Source organism: Amblyomma americanum, chromosome 3 (genome assembly GCF_052857255.1).
Source record: "Amblyomma americanum isolate KBUSLIRL-KWMA chromosome 3, ASM5285725v1, whole genome shotgun sequence".
Lineage (NCBI taxonomy): Eukaryota > Metazoa > Arthropoda > Arachnida > Ixodida > Ixodidae > Amblyomma > Amblyomma americanum.
In genome coordinates this window covers 225,245,511-225,263,957 of record NC_135499.1, presented here as the reverse complement: position 1 = coordinate 225,263,957, position 18,447 = coordinate 225,245,511, and the positions used below count along the sequence as shown (strand labels likewise).

The window sequence follows — 18,447 nt, the reverse complement described above, 5'->3', positions numbered from 1 at the left end:
GTCACTTGGAGCAAAGCGTGATGCGACAAGAAGCGCACTCAAGAAAAACTGCGCAGAATCTGCGCGCCCACAGTACGTGGAGCTTGCGGTCACTGCCACATCATAGCTGCGGCAACAACAGTTACTGGGCGCCATGGACGGCATTACTGCGGTACTTTGTTCCATTGTCTGAAGGGCAGCGCAGGGATATGTGAAGACTACACTGGCTAACGAAATGCCGGTCTGTGGGCTAAAATTGCAGCTATACTGTTGGATGAGTAATGCAGTGAAATGCGTGTCTGCTCGCACACCTACTCATATATACGTGCTCACAGGACCCAGATTATGGGCGCCGCATTCCTCCTAGTCCACAACAAAACGTTATTTGCACTCTTTTGCACGTCATCAGACGAATGCGTCGCAGGGTATCGCCTTCGAGATTCTCGCGAACGCATGAGTGCATTTCACTGCTATAAACCCTTCGCAGAACAGCTGCAGTGGAAAAGTCCTCAACATCTATAGCACGATAAACTCAGTGATTAGCCCAAGGACTCGTACACAGCCGTTACGCGGGGATAACTTCCATATGCGCGAAGCAAAGCGCGCAATGCCTTGTCCCTGGCAGCCACTCACGACCTGTCTAATACTTGCGTTGACGAGACATGTTGCTGTGGAACATGAGGTTATACTGTGAATGTTCAGGAACTTGGAGAAAGGTGCGGAAAGCTCCAAGGTTGTCCCCTTTTCCTTAAGGACACAGCATGCAATCGCGGTAGAGAGGTCATGAGCCCGGCGCACAATATTATTGGAACTGACCTCATCAGGCTGTTATGCAGTGGCCCTAGATTTGTAGTGTACGGTGGCGCCACCGCGCAGGTGTCATGCTGCTTGAGCCGACACTGCTGATTATGCGAGCAAGTGTTTTATTCCAGCACCAAAGACTAGGTGCAATGAAAAGGCAGTAAAGACATGCCTTGCAGCTCGTTGAATTCCGTTGAGGCAAATAAAATTACCTCAACCAGCAGTGTCTGCCTTTGTCCATGACGATGAGATCGCAGCAGGAAAGACGTATTTATAGTTCCGGTTGGGAGCACTGCACTCATACTTGAAGTGGTGCATATCCTGATGCTTCGTGCAGTGCCGGCGCTCTTCGGCTTTTTATGATGCGGGTTTTTCGTCTTCTGTTATGTTGCCATATATTGTGATGCGACCCTCTACCGGCGTTTTTATTGGTGATGTTTTATTGATATATTCCCTTAGAACATCAAAGTCCACTGGGCCTGCGGCGAAGGCAAAAATGAGAGTTAAGCACCGAAATTCTGTTTTTGTTCATCACATGAAAAAATCTTAGGATAAAATAGCTTTCGGAAAACATGTGGCATAAAGTTCAACACATCACCTAATATGCTCGACCTGCATTCGAATTCTAGTCGACGAACAAGAGGAGGTAAAATAAAAAGCAATGATGTATTGAAGGAATTGAATGTAAAAAAGCACTAGGCTACGTAAAGTAGGATGGATCCCAATTTCGCAAATGCTTTTGCGCTTATAACCAATGTCTATTGACTGAAATAGTGAGCGCCAGGGTGATCCTCGCTATTTTAGTCAGTATTGCCAAACAGCTGTTCATCAGCTGCCCTCTAATCTTATTATGCAACCAGGAATATAAAAAGCAGACTATCTGGCTATCCTAGCTTCCTGAGAGAGCTACGCACGAGGCGAAAAGGCTGGTGTAAAAAATGGTGCAACGAACGTACCGGAATCGCTAACGTTTGTCGCCTTTGCAAAGCCGTCCCCGCCTCTGGCCACAAAATCAGTTGTAACAATGTTATAAATTTCACAGTCTTCCAGCTTCTGATACACCGGCACTTGGCACCTTGTGCACAGTATTTCGACAGATACGACGCGGCAATTAGGCTGCGCAGTCAGGTTGTACACTACGTGTATGCCTGAAAAAAAAGGAAGAAAGCAAACCTAGTTTCAACGTGCGAAGACAGCACGAACTTTATTGCCCTTTCGTTATTCGCTACAGAGCACAGTGGAGAGTAAAGAGAGTAGGGCCTTTAAGCTCAACTGGACCAAGTAATCCGACCGGCTGTCGTTCACTAATGAGCTTGTGCCATAACAAAAATTTCTTTTAAACATGAGCGAGTTCACGCATCAAAACAAGTTTTGGACAATCGCATTTTCGCGGGAAGTTGTTTAGAAACGCAACGTTTTTCAGATCGTAAGACTGTAGTTTTCTGTTATTCCTTGCCAAGAAGGCACCCCATCGGCTTTCTCTGGCAGTCTTAATACCCGGTGCGAGCAAAGGGCAAACTTTAAAAGCAAGATTTGGCCACACATCGGAAGGTCAATTAACCACCCCTATCGATATGTTCATAACGGTGTTTTGCAATATTCTACAATTGCGTCACAATTAAAAGTGATGCACAGAAAAGGTGAACTTTCGAACGCATGTGGGGCCACGCGCACGCAGCTGCACTCAAACAGAATTGTTGGGGCGTCAGTAGAAATTGCGCGGTGATGTTAGACGGCACTTTGCGAAGCGATTCGTAGACGGCCCGTTCATTTACGTCTGTGGCTTGTGCGGCCAAATAATTTTTTTTTTATTCTGTGAGAGGCTGCTTTGTGGTGCGGCACACGGTCCGTGCTCTTTTGTTGCAGAATATAGTTACATCATTTCTGATTAGCAGCATTAATTTACATCTTGAGGTACTGTCAAGCTTACCGACTTACCGCACTGTATATGCAGGTCTATAAATTACGGGCGACACTAGAATACCCCCCTCCCCCCGATAGCCTCTTTTCTGTCTAATATTGCTTCGAATTAAGATTAGTGGCTGATCAGGCGACACATTTTCATTCACGGGTTCTAAATCAAATTGTAAAAGAAGCACTGCAAAGGACAACAGTAGGTTTGCTAGCAGTAGTATATGGCTTGCACGCGGCGCCGTAAACCACTGCTAAAATAAAAGTATACGAAGCTACTAATTCCACGCACCAGAGACTTGAAGAAATTCCCCTTTTCTCTTCATGTAGCTGTAGTTGGCGACGGAGTGCTCGAACATCTCTTTCAGTTGGTAGCCGTACAACGTAACCACAACTACGGTCTGTCCAAATGGTGCTGTCTGCAGAATGTCGCCCAAGGTGATGTCTTGCAAAAAGAAAGAAAACGCGTGAAACGTGTCTCACAAGTCAGGCGTCGAGAAAAGAAATTGAAAACACTCAGCTAAGCTGCGCATCTGTCAGGGCATTATTTTTGCTGACAACGCCTATCGTCCCACTGCTTCTGGGGGTTGCGAGTACAACCTAAATCAATCAGTCAGTGAAGTGATTGGTCGTTCGATTAATCCGTAACAAAAATGTGCCAAAGAACAACCTCTTTTTCGATAATTCAATCCTGTAATGGTAGCAATACGATGCTAACTAAGTGTGCAAACGCAGATTTAACAATACAAACCATGATGTAAGGACGAGGTGGCATTGATGAAGGAAGGAATAGGTTAAAAAAAAACAGAAATATTCATAACGGCTAAGATCAATAACATACTGCAGGTGAACAGCTGCACAACGAAACCAGCGAACTGCGAAACAGCTCAGAATTTTTGTAGCGCACGCTATTCATTTCCTGAGGTCAAGACACAGGAAAATAACCACTGCAGCTGGCTGGTACCGCAGGAGGTTTGGACACGAAGTTGAGTACGGCTAAGCAGTTCTGTAATAACAATAAAGTTTATGAAGCATTGAAGAATAATTTATCAGAATATGCCATGAACTGCGGATAAGACAGATTTATTGTGTGCATGTATACGTAAACTACGTAAATGCCGCAATACAATGGCTTAAGAATGCTAGAGATATTAAAATGGCAGCAAATATATAGTGGAAGCAGTCGGCGTTGCTCAACGGGCTAATGAAAACTTGCACAGTGAAACGGTCACAACTGGTACGATTATCTTGGTTTATTTACCAACGGTTTCGGACGGTGGACTGTCCTTCATCAGGGTTTTAGACCATTTCACTGTGTATATATATATAACAGTTTGGGAAAGCTATAGCGTGTCTGGGACAACTATGAGAATGGCAATCCAGTGGTACGAAAGACACGAAAGAGCCCTTGAAATCAATTTTGCAACTATATTTTAAGGCAGAACGTAAACATTATTTGCTATTTGTGAGCAGTGAAGGGCTCTCTCTTCCTCCACCGCGTTCACAAGGCTTCTTAAAACTATATAGTAGCTGTTAATAAGCGCTGGGATTATTTTATAGTGAGCAGATATTAATCCAGCAATAGCAACGCAAACCAGTATAGCTGTCGATATTAAGAGCCTAACTGATAGCGCAACTCGGCTACCCTTCCCAATATCACGTCATGCATCAGCCGATAGTTGATCTGCACAAGCCATGCTTACTTCCCTGCTGAAGCGGGGCCCTGATGGTGCCCCCGTTGAGCACGGCCCCGTTGACGTCGGACCACAGCCTGGGGTCGCTGCTCTCCATGTCCGCGTAGTAGGCGAAGTAGGCGTCTGTCATCATGTTGCCCTGGTTGCACTCGCGCAGGCGGCAGATGTTGTCCGTCTGCTCCAGCAGAACCTTCGTGTACCCGATGCGCTCGGCGATTGCAGCGGTCACGTTCGGCTTGTACTCTTCTATGATCTCCAGCGTCTCATTGTCTGAAAAAATGAACAAAAAGACGGCGAGTTCTCGCACCCGCAATGCTAACGTAATGCATTATTTTTTTGCTTACATGTTATGAGAAAATCGGAGCATAGCGGAGGTGAAACAGCGTAGACTGCTACCTGCGTATGCAAAGTAGCAGGCACGCGGACTCTCCTGGCCACTGCGCATGCGTGGCAGGAAGCTCGATAGTCCGATAAAAGTCACCACCAGTGCGCCTACGCTATGCTAAAAGTCATTACTGAAATAAAACTTTTTTGTACCAGACGTTTCCGTATTCGCTGTTTGTCCTCTGCCACGCAATTTCGTCACCTCGATAATAATAATAATAATAATAATAATAATAATAATAATAATAATAATAATAATAATAATAATAATAATAATAATAATAATAATAATTGGTTTTGGGGGAAAGGAAATGGCGCAGTATCTGTCTCATATATCATTGGACACCTGAACCACGCCGTAAGGGAAGGGATAAAGGAGGGAGTGAAAGAAGAAAGGAAGAGGAGATGCCGTAGTGGAGGGCTCCGGAATAATTTCGACCACCTGGGGATCTTTAACGTGCACTGACATCGCACAGCACACGGGCGCCTTAGCGTTTTTCCTCCATAAAAACGCAGCCGCCGCGGTCGGGTTCGAACCCGGGAACTCCGGATCAGTAGTCGAGTCACCTTGATGTGAACATTTTAAAACGAGCACCTTTGACTGCGATAAAGACCGACGAACTTATCCGAGGATACCACTGGCTTGATTATTCTTGTGACACAGGGTACATGTCGTACTGGCCTACATGAATTTAGGCCACTTGGAACGACTTGGCTTGTGAGAAGAGGCATGCAGCCGAGATACTTGGAACTGCGAAGAACGGGGCGATCAGATTTTGGTATATCTTTCTACATGCGGCACAAAACGTCAAAGAATATTGCCTACGATGATTTGTGTTCCCCTCAGGCATGCCCTGACTGAATGCTGACCAACATCGTTCGCCGGCTCATCATCATGTTCCGCAAGATGCCCCCATAATTCTGCGCTCTGTTATTATTCGATCTTCGATGAAGCCTGACTGAACGCTATTTTACCTCCGAGACCTCCGTATTTTACTAATACTGTGTCAATTCTCTTTCCCCTTTGATATTAGTTATTTTTCTCTTGAAGCTTATAGATGAACGTGCTAATGCTATAAATCTGACCCCGAACAGGTGATTTCGTGATTTAGCTCAATAAACTGTCGACAACGATAGACTGGGCCATTTGGCCACTGCCTGTACGCGATTACTAGTGAAACTTTTTGCTCTATCGCGGTGTATTAAGTCAACAACCGCGATCCTGCTTTTGAAAACGCAATTTCGAAACATTTTTGTTGTTGTGCAATTCTGTCTGCTTTCAGCATACTGGAAATTGTGCCAAGCCACCGCACTGCCCAAAATTTTTCTGCAAGGGCTTCTTGGCAATAGCTTCCTCACATGCACCATTTTTATCCTCGAAAACAGCGTAATTTTCCTTTTACTGCCCTCCAAAGCTTACATTTAATGAGTTGCGGAACAAAATTTCAACTGCACGCAAGAGAAGCCTGCATGAGTAATGTGCAGATCCCCTTATAGAAGTTGTTTTCAGACTTCGCATTGCACAGCTTTGCCTTGATGGTTAATTATACCCCCAAAAAAAATTCCCCTTCCTTTTTAGCTCTCTCGTTAGCTAATACATGTTTCGAACAGCTGTTAATAGCTGTCCTCCTTTTCTGCATTTAAACAGCGTGACATATTCCGGTTAATTCTTCACCATTGGCTTCATGTAACACGAGTATTGTAGCACGACAAACTCGATCAGTCTACACAGTTGCAGTTCATTGTGCCGTAGAAATTTTGGAAGCTGAATTGAAGAAAAAAAGCCTCAAACTAAAACAAAATTGTGAAGCGTAAAGAATGTTTTAAAGAACAACAATTTTTAAACTATTGGTATTTCAGGCATTAAACTTCTGTACAGAATAAAATAAATAAAGGTTTATTACCTTCGTCGACTGAGGCATTCATGAGAATGGGATTTCCTTCCCATTTCACCACGTGTCCGGATGCGTTGAACGTCGCTTTAAGAAAGCCAAGGAACTTTCCGAACCAGAAGTCCTGAACAACCAGAGCACGACTTCCGTCGGATCTGTTCACGACTGTTGGGTAGTCGCCCTCAGGTTTGTTCTCTTCGGGGTAGCCCTCTCCTGAAATGTGGAGATACATGCTTTTGTTTGTAGGCTGCTTAAACCTGTTTATTAATATTTTAGGTTTCGAGTCGCCGACCGCATTTGGATCGCTTGCAGTCCTCAGGGTTTTTTTTTTTTTTTTTTTGGGGGGGGGGGGGGGGGGCAAAGACGTCGCAGAGGTACATGTATGTGCCGGCTGCATTATAACAAATCTCCTAACGTGACAGACTTTAATATACTCCGCGTAGTGTCCGTTTGCACCATTATTAAGTACATATACAGATTAGCATTCCAAGACTGCTTCTGAAGCAACCATATTGCGCTTTGCAGTGTATATGTATTTTTCCCGTAAATTTACAAGATCTGTGTTTTTTTTCCCCGTGCCAGAGACGTGCGACAACGAAAGTCGTTGCATGAAATATTGGCTTGCCATATATGTAGTGTCTGCTACAGTGCAAACTGAAATCGACATACAATTATTTTCACTTTTGACTGAACAGCTTGCTTTTATTCTTTAACTTTAGATTTAACGCTGAAATTTTGAAATTATGTCCATATCTATGTAAAGTGTTCTCTTGGAGAAAAAAAATGCGAGCTAGAGAGAGTAGATGCGATGATGAGCTGTATGTAGTCTTCTAACAGCGGATACTGCGCAGTTGGGTAGCGGATGTCGTCACTCACCGTGGTACAAAAACGTGTTCGTGTGACCTCCAACGACAATATCGACTTCTTTCACCTGTAACGCAATTTCCAATTCTCGAGGATATCCAACGTGAGTAATGGCGACGATAATTTTTGTACCATTTTCTTCGAGCTTTTTGGCTTCTTCCTGAATACTGTCTAGATCGTTTCGGAACGTGACATTTCCTGTAATGGGAAAAAAATAAGTCACGCCAAGGACAACTGTGAGCGTAACAGTTTCACAGGGGGCAGGAGCTAGTAATGAGGCCATGATTAATAATGGTTCGCCTTTACTTTCGGCAGTAATGCCCATGGTGATCGGAGGAGAAAGGAGACAGCGAAGAGACGTTTACAATAAAACAGGAGAAAGGAAGCTAACCTTGTGGCAGGACGAAATACGAGCGAAAAATTAAAGCAAAGGAAGGGGGTGATCCAATAAACTTTTAGGGTCTAGCCAATTAAATGCACGCGAGCGTAGTGGCTGCACTAAAAACATTTGTCAGCCCCTTTCTTTGTAACTGCCCAACTGCTAAAATGTATGACGGAATGCAGAGTCACTCAGGACCTCATAGAAACCATTATCTGCATTACCGACCACGGTCAAGCTCAGCTTTATTTTCGCATTCGTCGGACGATTTCGCGTTCGTTTTTGTAGATACTGCCAGAATGAGAAACTCGAGAACGCTAGACCTAACTTTTAGAAGAAAGCAATACACGCGCGCGCGCGTGCATGCGCACTCGTCCATGAGCATGCAGAGAAGTCACTGGAGACGCTGCCGTATAATCAGAGCACTTGTTTAAGAAGGCTTTCATCATTTCTGAACTCCTCAGTGAAGATTCATAGCCAACAGTGAATTTAAAAAAGTATTATTAAAGAGATATTCACATTAAGTGTTGCATAGGTGGTATATTTAAAATGAAATTTTAACTAACGAAACTTGGTTATGATTGAGAAGATCCGTTGAACGGAACGGTTGCTGGATGCCGTAGACGTGGTCAAATGCCAGTCGCCGCCAAAACATATCGCAAGCAGACTCTTAAAAATCCTGTTTTTCTTTTGTTTTGCCGAGTCACTCACCGGGATTTGAAAGAACCTTCGTTTCATGAAGAACAGCTCCAACGACTCCAATCTGGGTGTCGTTGATAGTGAACGTGACGGACCTCGGGAGGTGAATGTCTCGCAGTGCGGCGTCATTAGAAAAATTTGCGTTGGTATTCACGACAGTAACATTCGCATCCTGCATAGCTTCAAGAAATGGCGCAAGTCCTTTGGGCCCGTCGTCAAATTCGTGATTTCCAAGGCACTGCGTTTACAGAAAAAAATAAGAGCGATTTGATCATCAGCAACTACAGGCGCAGAAGAACAAAACTCTGTGTTGATATGCATGCAAGACACTTGTTAGTACTTCTTTACCGTCTGCCATTAAAAAAAAAATGTCTAAGGACGATTACTATACTCCTTAATGCGAAATTTCAGCGCAGCTCTGTCGGTGTCTCAAGCTCTGTAGGCTCATTGTTTTGCTTTGCTGGGTCGTCGGCATGTCTGGCGACCACCGTAGTTTGATAGTAGTGTTAGTTAATGAAGACGACGATGTGCAAGGCACAGCGCGCGAGATTGTGTATATTAGTTCGATAGCAGTATTAGCTGAAGAAGACGCCGATGCGCAGTGTACGATGGGGGACAAAATTCTTCAAGTGAATAGCCACCCGATTCTTGGCCGATCCCCCAGTGTGGGTATGTGCCATCTTTTGATAGGCTAACAACAACAACAACAAAATTCTCCAGGACGGGTAACAAGCGATTTTGGCTATAGCTGCCACGTTTGTTAACTATCACCTGCTATCACTAGCACACATCACAGCACGCGAGTCCGACTTGGCAAACAATGTTTTGTATCTGGAAGAGCGGGTGCCGCCTCTTACTGCGAGGTTTCGCCTGTTGACGGTACAGACGTTTTCAGAATTTTGCGACTCGGAGCAGCATGCATCCGATTTGATCTTCCTAGGGCAGCGAGTGGAGTTCTTGGGTGTCGGTTGGTCTCGGCTTCAATCTCCCCAAATCTGTTTTGTTGAATCCTTGCTGGGCCCAATAAATGTGCGAATACCTGAAATTGTTCCGGTGCGGTCCATTCCCTTAACTTTGACCATCATCTTCGACGTTATTTACCCACATAATGCCAAATTACTGCCTTTCTCTTTGTTAAATGGTATGTTGCCGGATTACTTGTCGACCTTCTGCACACATGTCGCTATTGCGACTGGTGGCTCGGTGCGTGACGAAAAGGCAGGTTTAGGCATTTACTCCCAGTCCCTTGACTGGTGTTCTTCTCTCCGCCTTCAAGATTTCACACCTATCTATCTGGCTGAGTTTCTAGCAGTGGTTCTGGCTCTGCGCAAGGTACCCATCTCTTTATCAGCGGCAATTATAGTTACGGACTCGTTATCCTTATGCACTTCCCTGTCTGCGTGCACTGAATCGCAGCTCTTTCGAATACTAAAATTCCTGATCGCTCAACATATCAAATCAATTCTATTTGTTTGGGTTCCTGGGCACAGGGGTCTTCTAATAAATGAACCAGCTGATGCTCTAGCGAAGGCAGCCCTGAGTGGAACGATTGTTGAACCCCTTCCTACAACTGCTTACATCACGGTGGCACGTTTTCGAATGTACACTGTAATGAAAGAATTTGGCGCATCAGCCCTTACTTCATTGGACGACTTCCAACACCTCCTGTTCCCTTGGAGAAGCACAGCATGGCGATCGCGCAAACTTGAAGTTTCCTTCACGCGTCTTCGTTGCCGGGTGCCGCACCTAAATTTTTACCTCGACAGGCCTCGTCTGACGGTCTCCCCATTGTGTCCGTATTGCGCTGAGCCGGAAACAATAGAGCACTTTCTTCTCTTTTGTCGTCGCTACTCATCGATCCGGAGGCGACTATTAGAGGTCCCAATGCAGAATCTCAATTTGCGCCTGTCTTCTGCGGTTGTTCTGTCCCTTGGCGCTTCTATGCTTGGCCATACCAATGGGAATGTTTGCTCTGCCGTTCAAAATTATTCCTAGAATCAAAACGTCTACCTTCATAGGCTTTCGTACTGCCCATACCATCATAAGCTATAGTATTTGGGTAACTACTTTTTTCAATTCCTACTCTCTCTCTCTCTCTCTCTCTCTCTCTCTCTCAATCTCTTTTTTTTTAACTGATTCTCTTACCTAATTTTCAGTTTGTTAGGCCGCCCTAACCTCCTGAAACCTCCTCTGCTACGGAAACAGAGTTACACAATTTTTGTTAGGTCATCCCACGTTTGCCATATGCAATCTGCAATTTAAATAGTCACCGCCTGGTTATGGCCAATCCCCCTTGTGGGTACGTGCCATTTTGTGAGGGGAACAACAACAACAACGAGTCCGACTTTCACCTCGTCAAGTGTGGTTTCTAGCCCGCGGCTAATCACGGAGCCATCAGCTTCGGTTCCCGATGACGCGTCCTGGAGACTTTTGTCCCCGACAGTACAGCACGAGAGTGTGTTGCAGTTTAACACGAGACGTGACCGGCTGCGGCTATAAACTAGTGCTTTCGTGAAGTGGCCATGGAGCTGATCTGTTCGCGCCGCCACAGGTTCGAGTCCCAGTCACGGCAATCTTTATTCATATTTATTTATGGTACGGCTCGGTTACACCTGCGGCGGCAATGCGGCTCAACCCACGAAGGGGCGCTTAAGAGCTGCGCTCTAAAACACGGCAGGAAACTAATTACTGATAAGAAGGTACACAAGGTTCACGAGATGAGGTTCCTACCAATGACACGCCAACTCGCGCAGCGCGTTATAGTTCGATATTACCAGAGTCCTGTGATATAACCAACATGCCGGCATACCAATGTACCCCATATGTACGCACCCACGCAGCGACCAGATATTGTCGCTGACCAACCTATATTTAGATAACAATGGTTTACGCCGCACTATTGCCAGCCTATACTACAAGGCGCAGCCATTTATTCTCACAACGCTCCTTTCACTAAGTCCGGCTAGACTGAACACTTGCTTTTTATTCGACAAGTGGGCAACGAGGCATTGGTTTAGAAGGGGGGAGGAGTAGTGAATTCTATTGCGCTGTAAAGTGGAAGTGGAGTTCATGGAACGCTGTAACTTCGCATTTAAATTGTTTATTTTCCGACAGCTGCAAGAATGAAATATAATAGTGATTTTTTTTTTCATACAGATTCGAGCTAGTTTGCTAGCATTTAAGGAATCTCATGCGATCATAACTTTAGAAACTGCTTCTTATTATGACTGAGCTCGTATAGGCAATACGTCTTGTTCACCCGCAGCGTGATCACACCCCCGCACGCCCATAACAGAGCAAATGTTTCTGCACATCTCCCCCGCTGGATGTGTCGAGGCGTACTTGGCCTTTTCTATCGACGTGTTGGATTACGAAATCCCCTTTGCGTTGACGTCAATACGCCACGCAGTGAACTGAGCCACATCGGGATCAAAGCTGTAGAAAACAATCGCCAGTTGAATGCAAATAAAATAAACGAAATGTTTACGGCACCGGTCGACCGTGCTTTGAACTGCTTTTATTTATCAGCAAATGTAAAAGCTTCGAATCAATGACACACAGATGCAACGAGTTTTAGAAAGTATTCCTTCTGCACTGATTTCTTTTTTCGTGAGCCTCCAAAAGCAATGCAGCAGAATTTAGGTACTGTAGGAACATGGATGTCTCGCAGCCACCTGCGGTGCTGCATGCACTTTAAGCACGAATAAGCCTACAAGGGAATAAAAAAGGAGTAAGCTCTCCTCTACTGTACTCGCTTTGTAGAGGACGGCATACTCCATTTTAGCTCCGTTCGTTTTTTTTTTTGTTTTTTGAAGTGATGTTTATTGCCTCAGGGCATAAAAACTATGAAGTGAGAGATGAGTAAGATGCTTAAATAAATGAAAAAAGGTGGGCTGATTTGATGAAATCAAGAAGTGAACGATGATATGGACCCTGTGTCCAGGCAATATAGCAATCCGGATTGTCCGGTGAGAGTCCCACTGCCGCCAGGTGCCGAATTCTTGTCGGCTTCAGCTCCGGGCAGTCCCACAGCGGGTGGTGGATATCCGCCTCACATTCTCTGTTCTTGCTGACTGGACACCCGGTGCGGGGATATAAGTCTTTGAAATGCGGCCACTTGCGTGTCACAGCTGGAGTGAGGGCAACCCCGACCCGTATCCTCCGAAGCGCAACCTCCGAAGCGCTCTGTTCAGTTCTGCCGTTCTGTTCAGTGTGTGCTGTGCCTCTCGGTGTAGTGGGCGCTGCCAGTAGCATTCGAGAATGCACGCTCTCGCGTACTCCTCGCAAACGAGCTAAGCGGAGTACTCCTCTGGCGGAAACGCGTTTGTTGGTACTCCCGCATTTTGAAAGGTTACTTTAACACCATCTACCTTAGCTTTTAGTGTTGGTTCTGTGGACAAGATCAGTGAAACTGTAGCGCAGTCACGTTTCGTATAGCGGCTTTGATCGCCGCCTGGTCTGCCTGTAGTACTAAAGATGGGTCCGCCCCGACGGCAGAAAGCGTTGCGCTGAGGCGGCATTGCGGAAGCTAGGGTCTATCCCGGCCCAACTTGTTGTAGTCCTTACGGATCCGAAATCTGCCCGTAAAAAGTTAGAGCACGGCTTTCCACAGGATTCTTTACACGTTTTCAGTTCATCGGTGTCTTCAGAAACGAGATGGCTGGCAGCTTCATCTGTGACGCGGTGCCAGCTGAGCAATCAGGAAAAATTCCTCCAAGGCCAAGAGATTTTTAAAGAAACGATGATCAGCCATTTCAGGTCCATCTGGTATCCTACCAACGAATGTGCCCAAGGAACTAAATAGAACCACTCTGCTGCACTACATTTGCACAGGTTCTGCTCGCGTTCAAATGTGTATGCATAACGCGGGCCCGGTATCGTCTCCACTGTGTTCATGTGGCGTGTGAGGTCTGACGTGCTGCCCAGATCTCAACGCGGACAGGCGCATCCAACTCGCTTCCCTCAAGAGAGAGATCTGCTAGGTGACAGACCTGTGCCTCATATTCTCATATTTAATTAATATTTACGTGTCGTGAAGGTGTAGCAATTGTCGAAAACTAATCGCAAGGCTAACCTCAATTGTAGCTTACTACCACCACAAACTGTATTACCAAATAAAAAAACCGTCCTGCGCTCCAACTCAGCACAGTTCGTTACAAACACTCATTAAGCCTATGGACAAGTTAATGCTATTGTTGCATTGAACAAAGCAACCTCGCACTGCAGTAATAAACCACAAACTTGCAAAGATAGGCTGCGCGTTACACATTGCAGGATGATGGACGGTTGCAGTAAAATGTCAGCTAAGCTTACGCCTGTGCGACACATTTTCCATTTTGAACGCAGAACGTAACTCGGAGCTGCAAAATGGCATTAAGGAGCCAAAGTTCCATTGTACATTTACGTCATCCTTTAGATGCAACTGCTTGATAGTCGCTAAGCAAAGTCTCATATTAAACGTTAAATACATCCATGGCATTTGAAGATTTAACGTGTGGATAAAGAACGCCGATTAAAGCAAGTTTGCTGTATAACTTTCACTTACTATATAATCGTATCCCATCTTCGCCATAACTGCTGAAACTATTTGGTCCTTGAGTATACTGTACCACGCAGTTCCCTGATAGAAATCTCCTGCGTTCATGAACAGTGCACCAGGATATTCTCTTTTCAGTTCTTTAACCTGGAAAATAAGGAGAATTGAAAGTCAGCTACGTACACCCGCACGGCTCAATTTGCATAAAGATAAATCACCTCCGAGAATCTTCGCAGCCTGATAGGCGCCTCAAGTGCCGGAATATACTGCTGAAAAGTAGACCCTGCGGTCTGAAACTTTTGATGCACCCTATACCTCAAATAAACCTCATTTATAGTTTGCGTCCATCTCGTCTTATCTCTCTTGTGAGCGCCTCTTTTCCGCAGCCCACCACATTGTATTCGATATGCATCAACGCCCCCAATGAGGCAACCTGCTGCCTGCTTTGCGTTTGCAATAGATTAACCGAGAATTCACATGTGAAATATAATTTATAATTGGTTTTGGGGGAAAGGAAATGGCGCAGCATGTAATCAAAATTTTTCCAATCAGTATCTGTCGCATATATAGTTGGACACCTCAACCGCGTCGTAAGGGAAGAGATAAAGGAGGGAGTGAAAGAAGAAAGGAAGAAAGAGGTGCCGTATTGGAGGGCTCCGGAATAATTTTGACCTCCTGGGAATCTTTAACGTGCACAGACGTCGCACAGCACACGGGTGCCTTAGCATTTTTCCTCCATAAAAACGCAGCCGCCGCGGTCGGGTTCGAACCCGGGAACTCCGGATCAGTAGGCGAGCGTCCTAACCACTGAGCCACCGCGGTTTTTTTCTTTATTGCCGGTGAACAATACATAGGCAGAAATAAAAATCTCTAGCCACACTTTGGCCGAGACAATGGGCTAAAACATTTTCCTATAAATCAGTTCATCCATAACTGCCACCCAGTCCGGCGGCTGGGGTTGACTGCGGAGAACTTCTCTCAGGAAAACTGCACTTATTATAAAGTTTTCCCTCACTGGTCGCACATTTGCGTCGGCGTGCCTGGCCGCCATTCTCGTTTTCCAGATGCTGTGGAGGCCCAGTAGCATAAACATGTCGTAAGGAACTTCCTCACTTTCTATAGGTAGAAACCGGATGCCATAAGGAGTTACAGGTAGTTCTTTCTTTAATGTTCTTTGCAAGATGTCCCAGTGGAAAACCGGGTCCCAGCAGTCGATAAACACATGTTCGATTGTCTCGGGTTTTTTGCAGAGTATGCAGTCGGTGGTCCAGGGCACAAAAATGCCTTTATCGTTTAGCCATGTTTTCACCGGAAGGGTACCAGTATGAAGTTTAAAGAAAAAGGATTTGACAGTCGGTCTTACCGGCATCTTCTTAACTCGCTTTAGCACATCTTTGCCTGGGCCTCCGCAGTAAAAGGAACGGTATAAGGGAGCAGGTATAAATATATCCAGCAAATCTTTGTAGAGTTTTTTCCTGGGTACAGCACATAGATACTGTGTAGAAAAGTGAGCGTTCAAAGTGCGAAAGGCTGCCACAACTTCACGCAAAAAACCTGTTACAGCACGATTCGTGGCCGGGTAACTGGACACAACAAATTCCGGCAACACGTTGCCTAAGCGCACCTGCAACATTGTGCGCAACAAAGGATCGGTTTGATCACGTAGAAACAAAAATCTTGAAACAACTTGTTTCAGAAACAAATTAGAAAGACCAAGGCCGCCCCTTTTGACCGGAAGGAACAGATTAACTCGACTTGTTCGCTCCCAATTTGAGCTCCAAATAAAGACAGCAAACACTCTATGCAGCTTCTGCAGGTTTACTCGGGTAATGAGCACGAACTGCAATAAATACCAAATTCTGGCTATTAAAAATACATTGCACACACTTGCGCGCGCGAAAACAGAAAGGTCATGTCCTTTCCATCCATCCGCTTTTTTCCTTGCACTCTGCGTTATCTCACCCCACAACTCCGTACTGCTTTTATAGTGCTCCAAGGGTACCCCCAGTACTTCGCAGGGGAGATCGTCCATTTCATGTTAGCAAACACGGCAGGTGTGCTGTCCCAATCACCGTGCCAAAAACCTATGCACTTATCCCAATTAATTTCGGACCCAGTCTTTTTGCAATATTCCCCCGCAACTTTCACAACTTCTTTAACGCTTTCCTGATCCGCGCAAAAAGACAGCAATATCATCAGCGTAAGCAAGCACTTTTACTTGCGCCGACAGAAGAGTGAAACCGCAGATCCCATCATTGTGTAACAGTGATAACAGAAAAGGCTCAAGGTAGATCGCAAAGAGCAAAGGCGAGAGCGGGCAACCCTGCCTGACCGAAGAACACACAGGTACAGGTTCAGTCAGCTGTTTGTTCACTATAATTCGGGTAACACAGTTGTCGTACGCCATTTGTACACCTTGTATTATCACAAAGCCGACGTTGGCATATTCTAGAATGGCGAAAAGAATGTCGTGCGACACTCGATCGAAGGCCTTTGCAAGGTCAAGCTGCATCATGGCAACTCGGCCCCCGAAGGCATCGCAGCATTCAAGAACAGTTCTAGCAATGTGCACATTTGTTCGTTTATGACCTTTTGCAATCTGTTAGCAAGAATCTTCATAAACACTTTATAGTCAACGTTGGTTAGGCTTATCGGCCGATAAGCCCCAACGGACAGAAGTTTAGCCTGGTCCTCACTCCTGGGTATTAAAACCACGTGTGCTGTTTTACACTGAGCCACCGCTGTCGGGTTCGAACCCGGGAACTCCAGATCAGTAGCCGAGCGCCCTCACCACTGAACCATCGCGGCGGGTATGCAGGAGACAGAATGACATTTCGAAGAGCACCGCAGCCAATGTGCATTTCATTGTTCAGGCGCTGATTTAGAAAGTCAGACTTTCGTAGCGGATAGCCATACCTATTCTGAGTTGTATTTATGTTCTAGTTCAGGGACTGAGAATCTTGCTGGAAACACTTACTTTGCTTGCAATTCTGGCGACGCCTCCTACGCATGCGCTAAGGTTCTTGTCCTTTTCTGAGCACAGTCCACCGTATTTGGAACTCTCCTCGATATGCGAGTGAATGTCGTTGGTATGCAGGATCGTTAGCTCCAATTCTCCGGAAGATTCGTTCGAAGCAGCACCGTGGCGCGCCATTAGACATGCCCAGAGAACTACCAGCGCCGGGAGCCACTTCATCCCAGGAAGAGCCGAAGGGTGGACGCCGCGCTGTGCACGCATGTGAGCGACAGCAACAGTTATTATTACACGACTGAAGGGGTAACTGGATTCCTGCACGAAGGCGAGAGAAACGAGAACAAACAAACAAAAAAACGCTGAGATAAAATTATCTTTCATGCACTTGTTCCGCACATGCGTCATCGCATCTGCTTTTAACATTCCGTCGAATTTCCACGAATGACGCCGCACAGTGGCCTCCTGTGGAGAGGACTTCAATCGCCAAGAAAAAAAAAAGGCGTCTTGGGGTGCACGACAGATGGCTGTTTGAGCGGAGTCGCGTGATTGAGTGCCTGTTGTGAACGTAAACAAGAGCCTGCTGTCATCCGAGACTTTGACATTTACTTTCGCTAGTCGTAATCGGCAGTTCAATTTAAAGACGAGCGAAGAGCGAGTGGCGCCATGGCTGCCTGCCCTATGACTCTCAGACAGTTAGTGTGTGATAGGATTCAGGAAAATAAATGTGTGAGCGTGTTGACACGTAAACATTTTCGATGAGAGCGACACGCGAGACGAGGAGAAAAAGAGAGCACGCGACGAGCATACGTCGATATCCCATCCTCCACCCCCTGAACAAGATCCGCCTGGACCTATACCCCTCCTGCCCCGATTTCGGCGATACTCCCGCTCTCTACCACACCGCCGGGGCCTTTCCTGTCATCCAGACTTTCCTTTTTCACCCCAATCCCACCCCTGAGCAGTGGGTGGCCGCACTGACCAGGTCGTCCCGGGATGAACCGACCAGGTGACCAGCACAAATTGGAGTCCCTAACTGAGGCTCCCACGCGCTGCTGCAGCAAAACTCACCCCATCAATTAATAAACGTTTTTCGACTCGAATAGACACGCGCTAAGTTCAAGAAGATATAATTTTGTAGCGGAGGTGGAAGGGGAAGCAACCGTATTAGATTTGCAGTGCTGGGGCCATGTGAAAATGAGCTCTTTCTCTGCTCGGACCCTTTGGTCGTCCGCCGAGCCCGAAGGACAGCAAGCGCTCCAGAAGGAAGAGGGAGAATGGGGAAAATAAGGGGAATTCATGACAGCGTTAAACTTGTGTATATGAGTGCGTTCTTT

General features: G+C 45.9%; 2 protein-coding genes across 3 annotated transcripts in view; both read right to left on the bottom strand.

The window, feature by feature from the left end:
• Positions 1-18,447, bottom strand: part of LOC144126237 (salivary anticoagulant protein P23-like) — a 339,317-nt gene that overhangs the window by 173,748 nt on the left and 147,122 nt on the right. The window lies entirely within an intron of this gene.
• On the bottom strand, positions 888-17,536 carry LOC144123657 (protein 5NUC-like). The gene is made up of 9 exons (XM_077656453.1): positions 17,117-17,536; positions 14,149-14,286; positions 8,616-8,841; positions 7,538-7,723; positions 6,674-6,874; positions 4,395-4,655; positions 2,984-3,136; positions 1,737-1,928; positions 888-1,259 (listed from the first exon to the last, which is right to left on the bottom strand). Exons 1-9 carry the CDS (start codon positions 17,534-17,536, stop codon positions 1,138-1,140), a joined length of 1,899 nt encoding a protein of 632 aa, XP_077512579.1. The 3' UTR covers positions 888-1,137.

Excerpts from the sequence above, each read along its gene's own strand:
- LOC144123657 (XM_077656453.1), bottom strand. The coding sequence starts at position 17,536 with ATGTTAAAAGCAGATGCGATGACGCATGTGCGGAACAAGTGCATGAAA. Across the intron at positions 6,875-7,537 it reads GAACACGTTTTTGTACCACG|GAGAGGGCTACCCCGAAGAG; the intron begins GTGAGTGACGAC and ends TCCACATTTCAG. Across the intron at positions 1,929-2,983 it reads GGAATTTCTTCAAGTCTCTG|GCATACACGTAGTGTACAAC; the intron begins GTGCGTGGAATT and ends CTTTTTTTTCAG.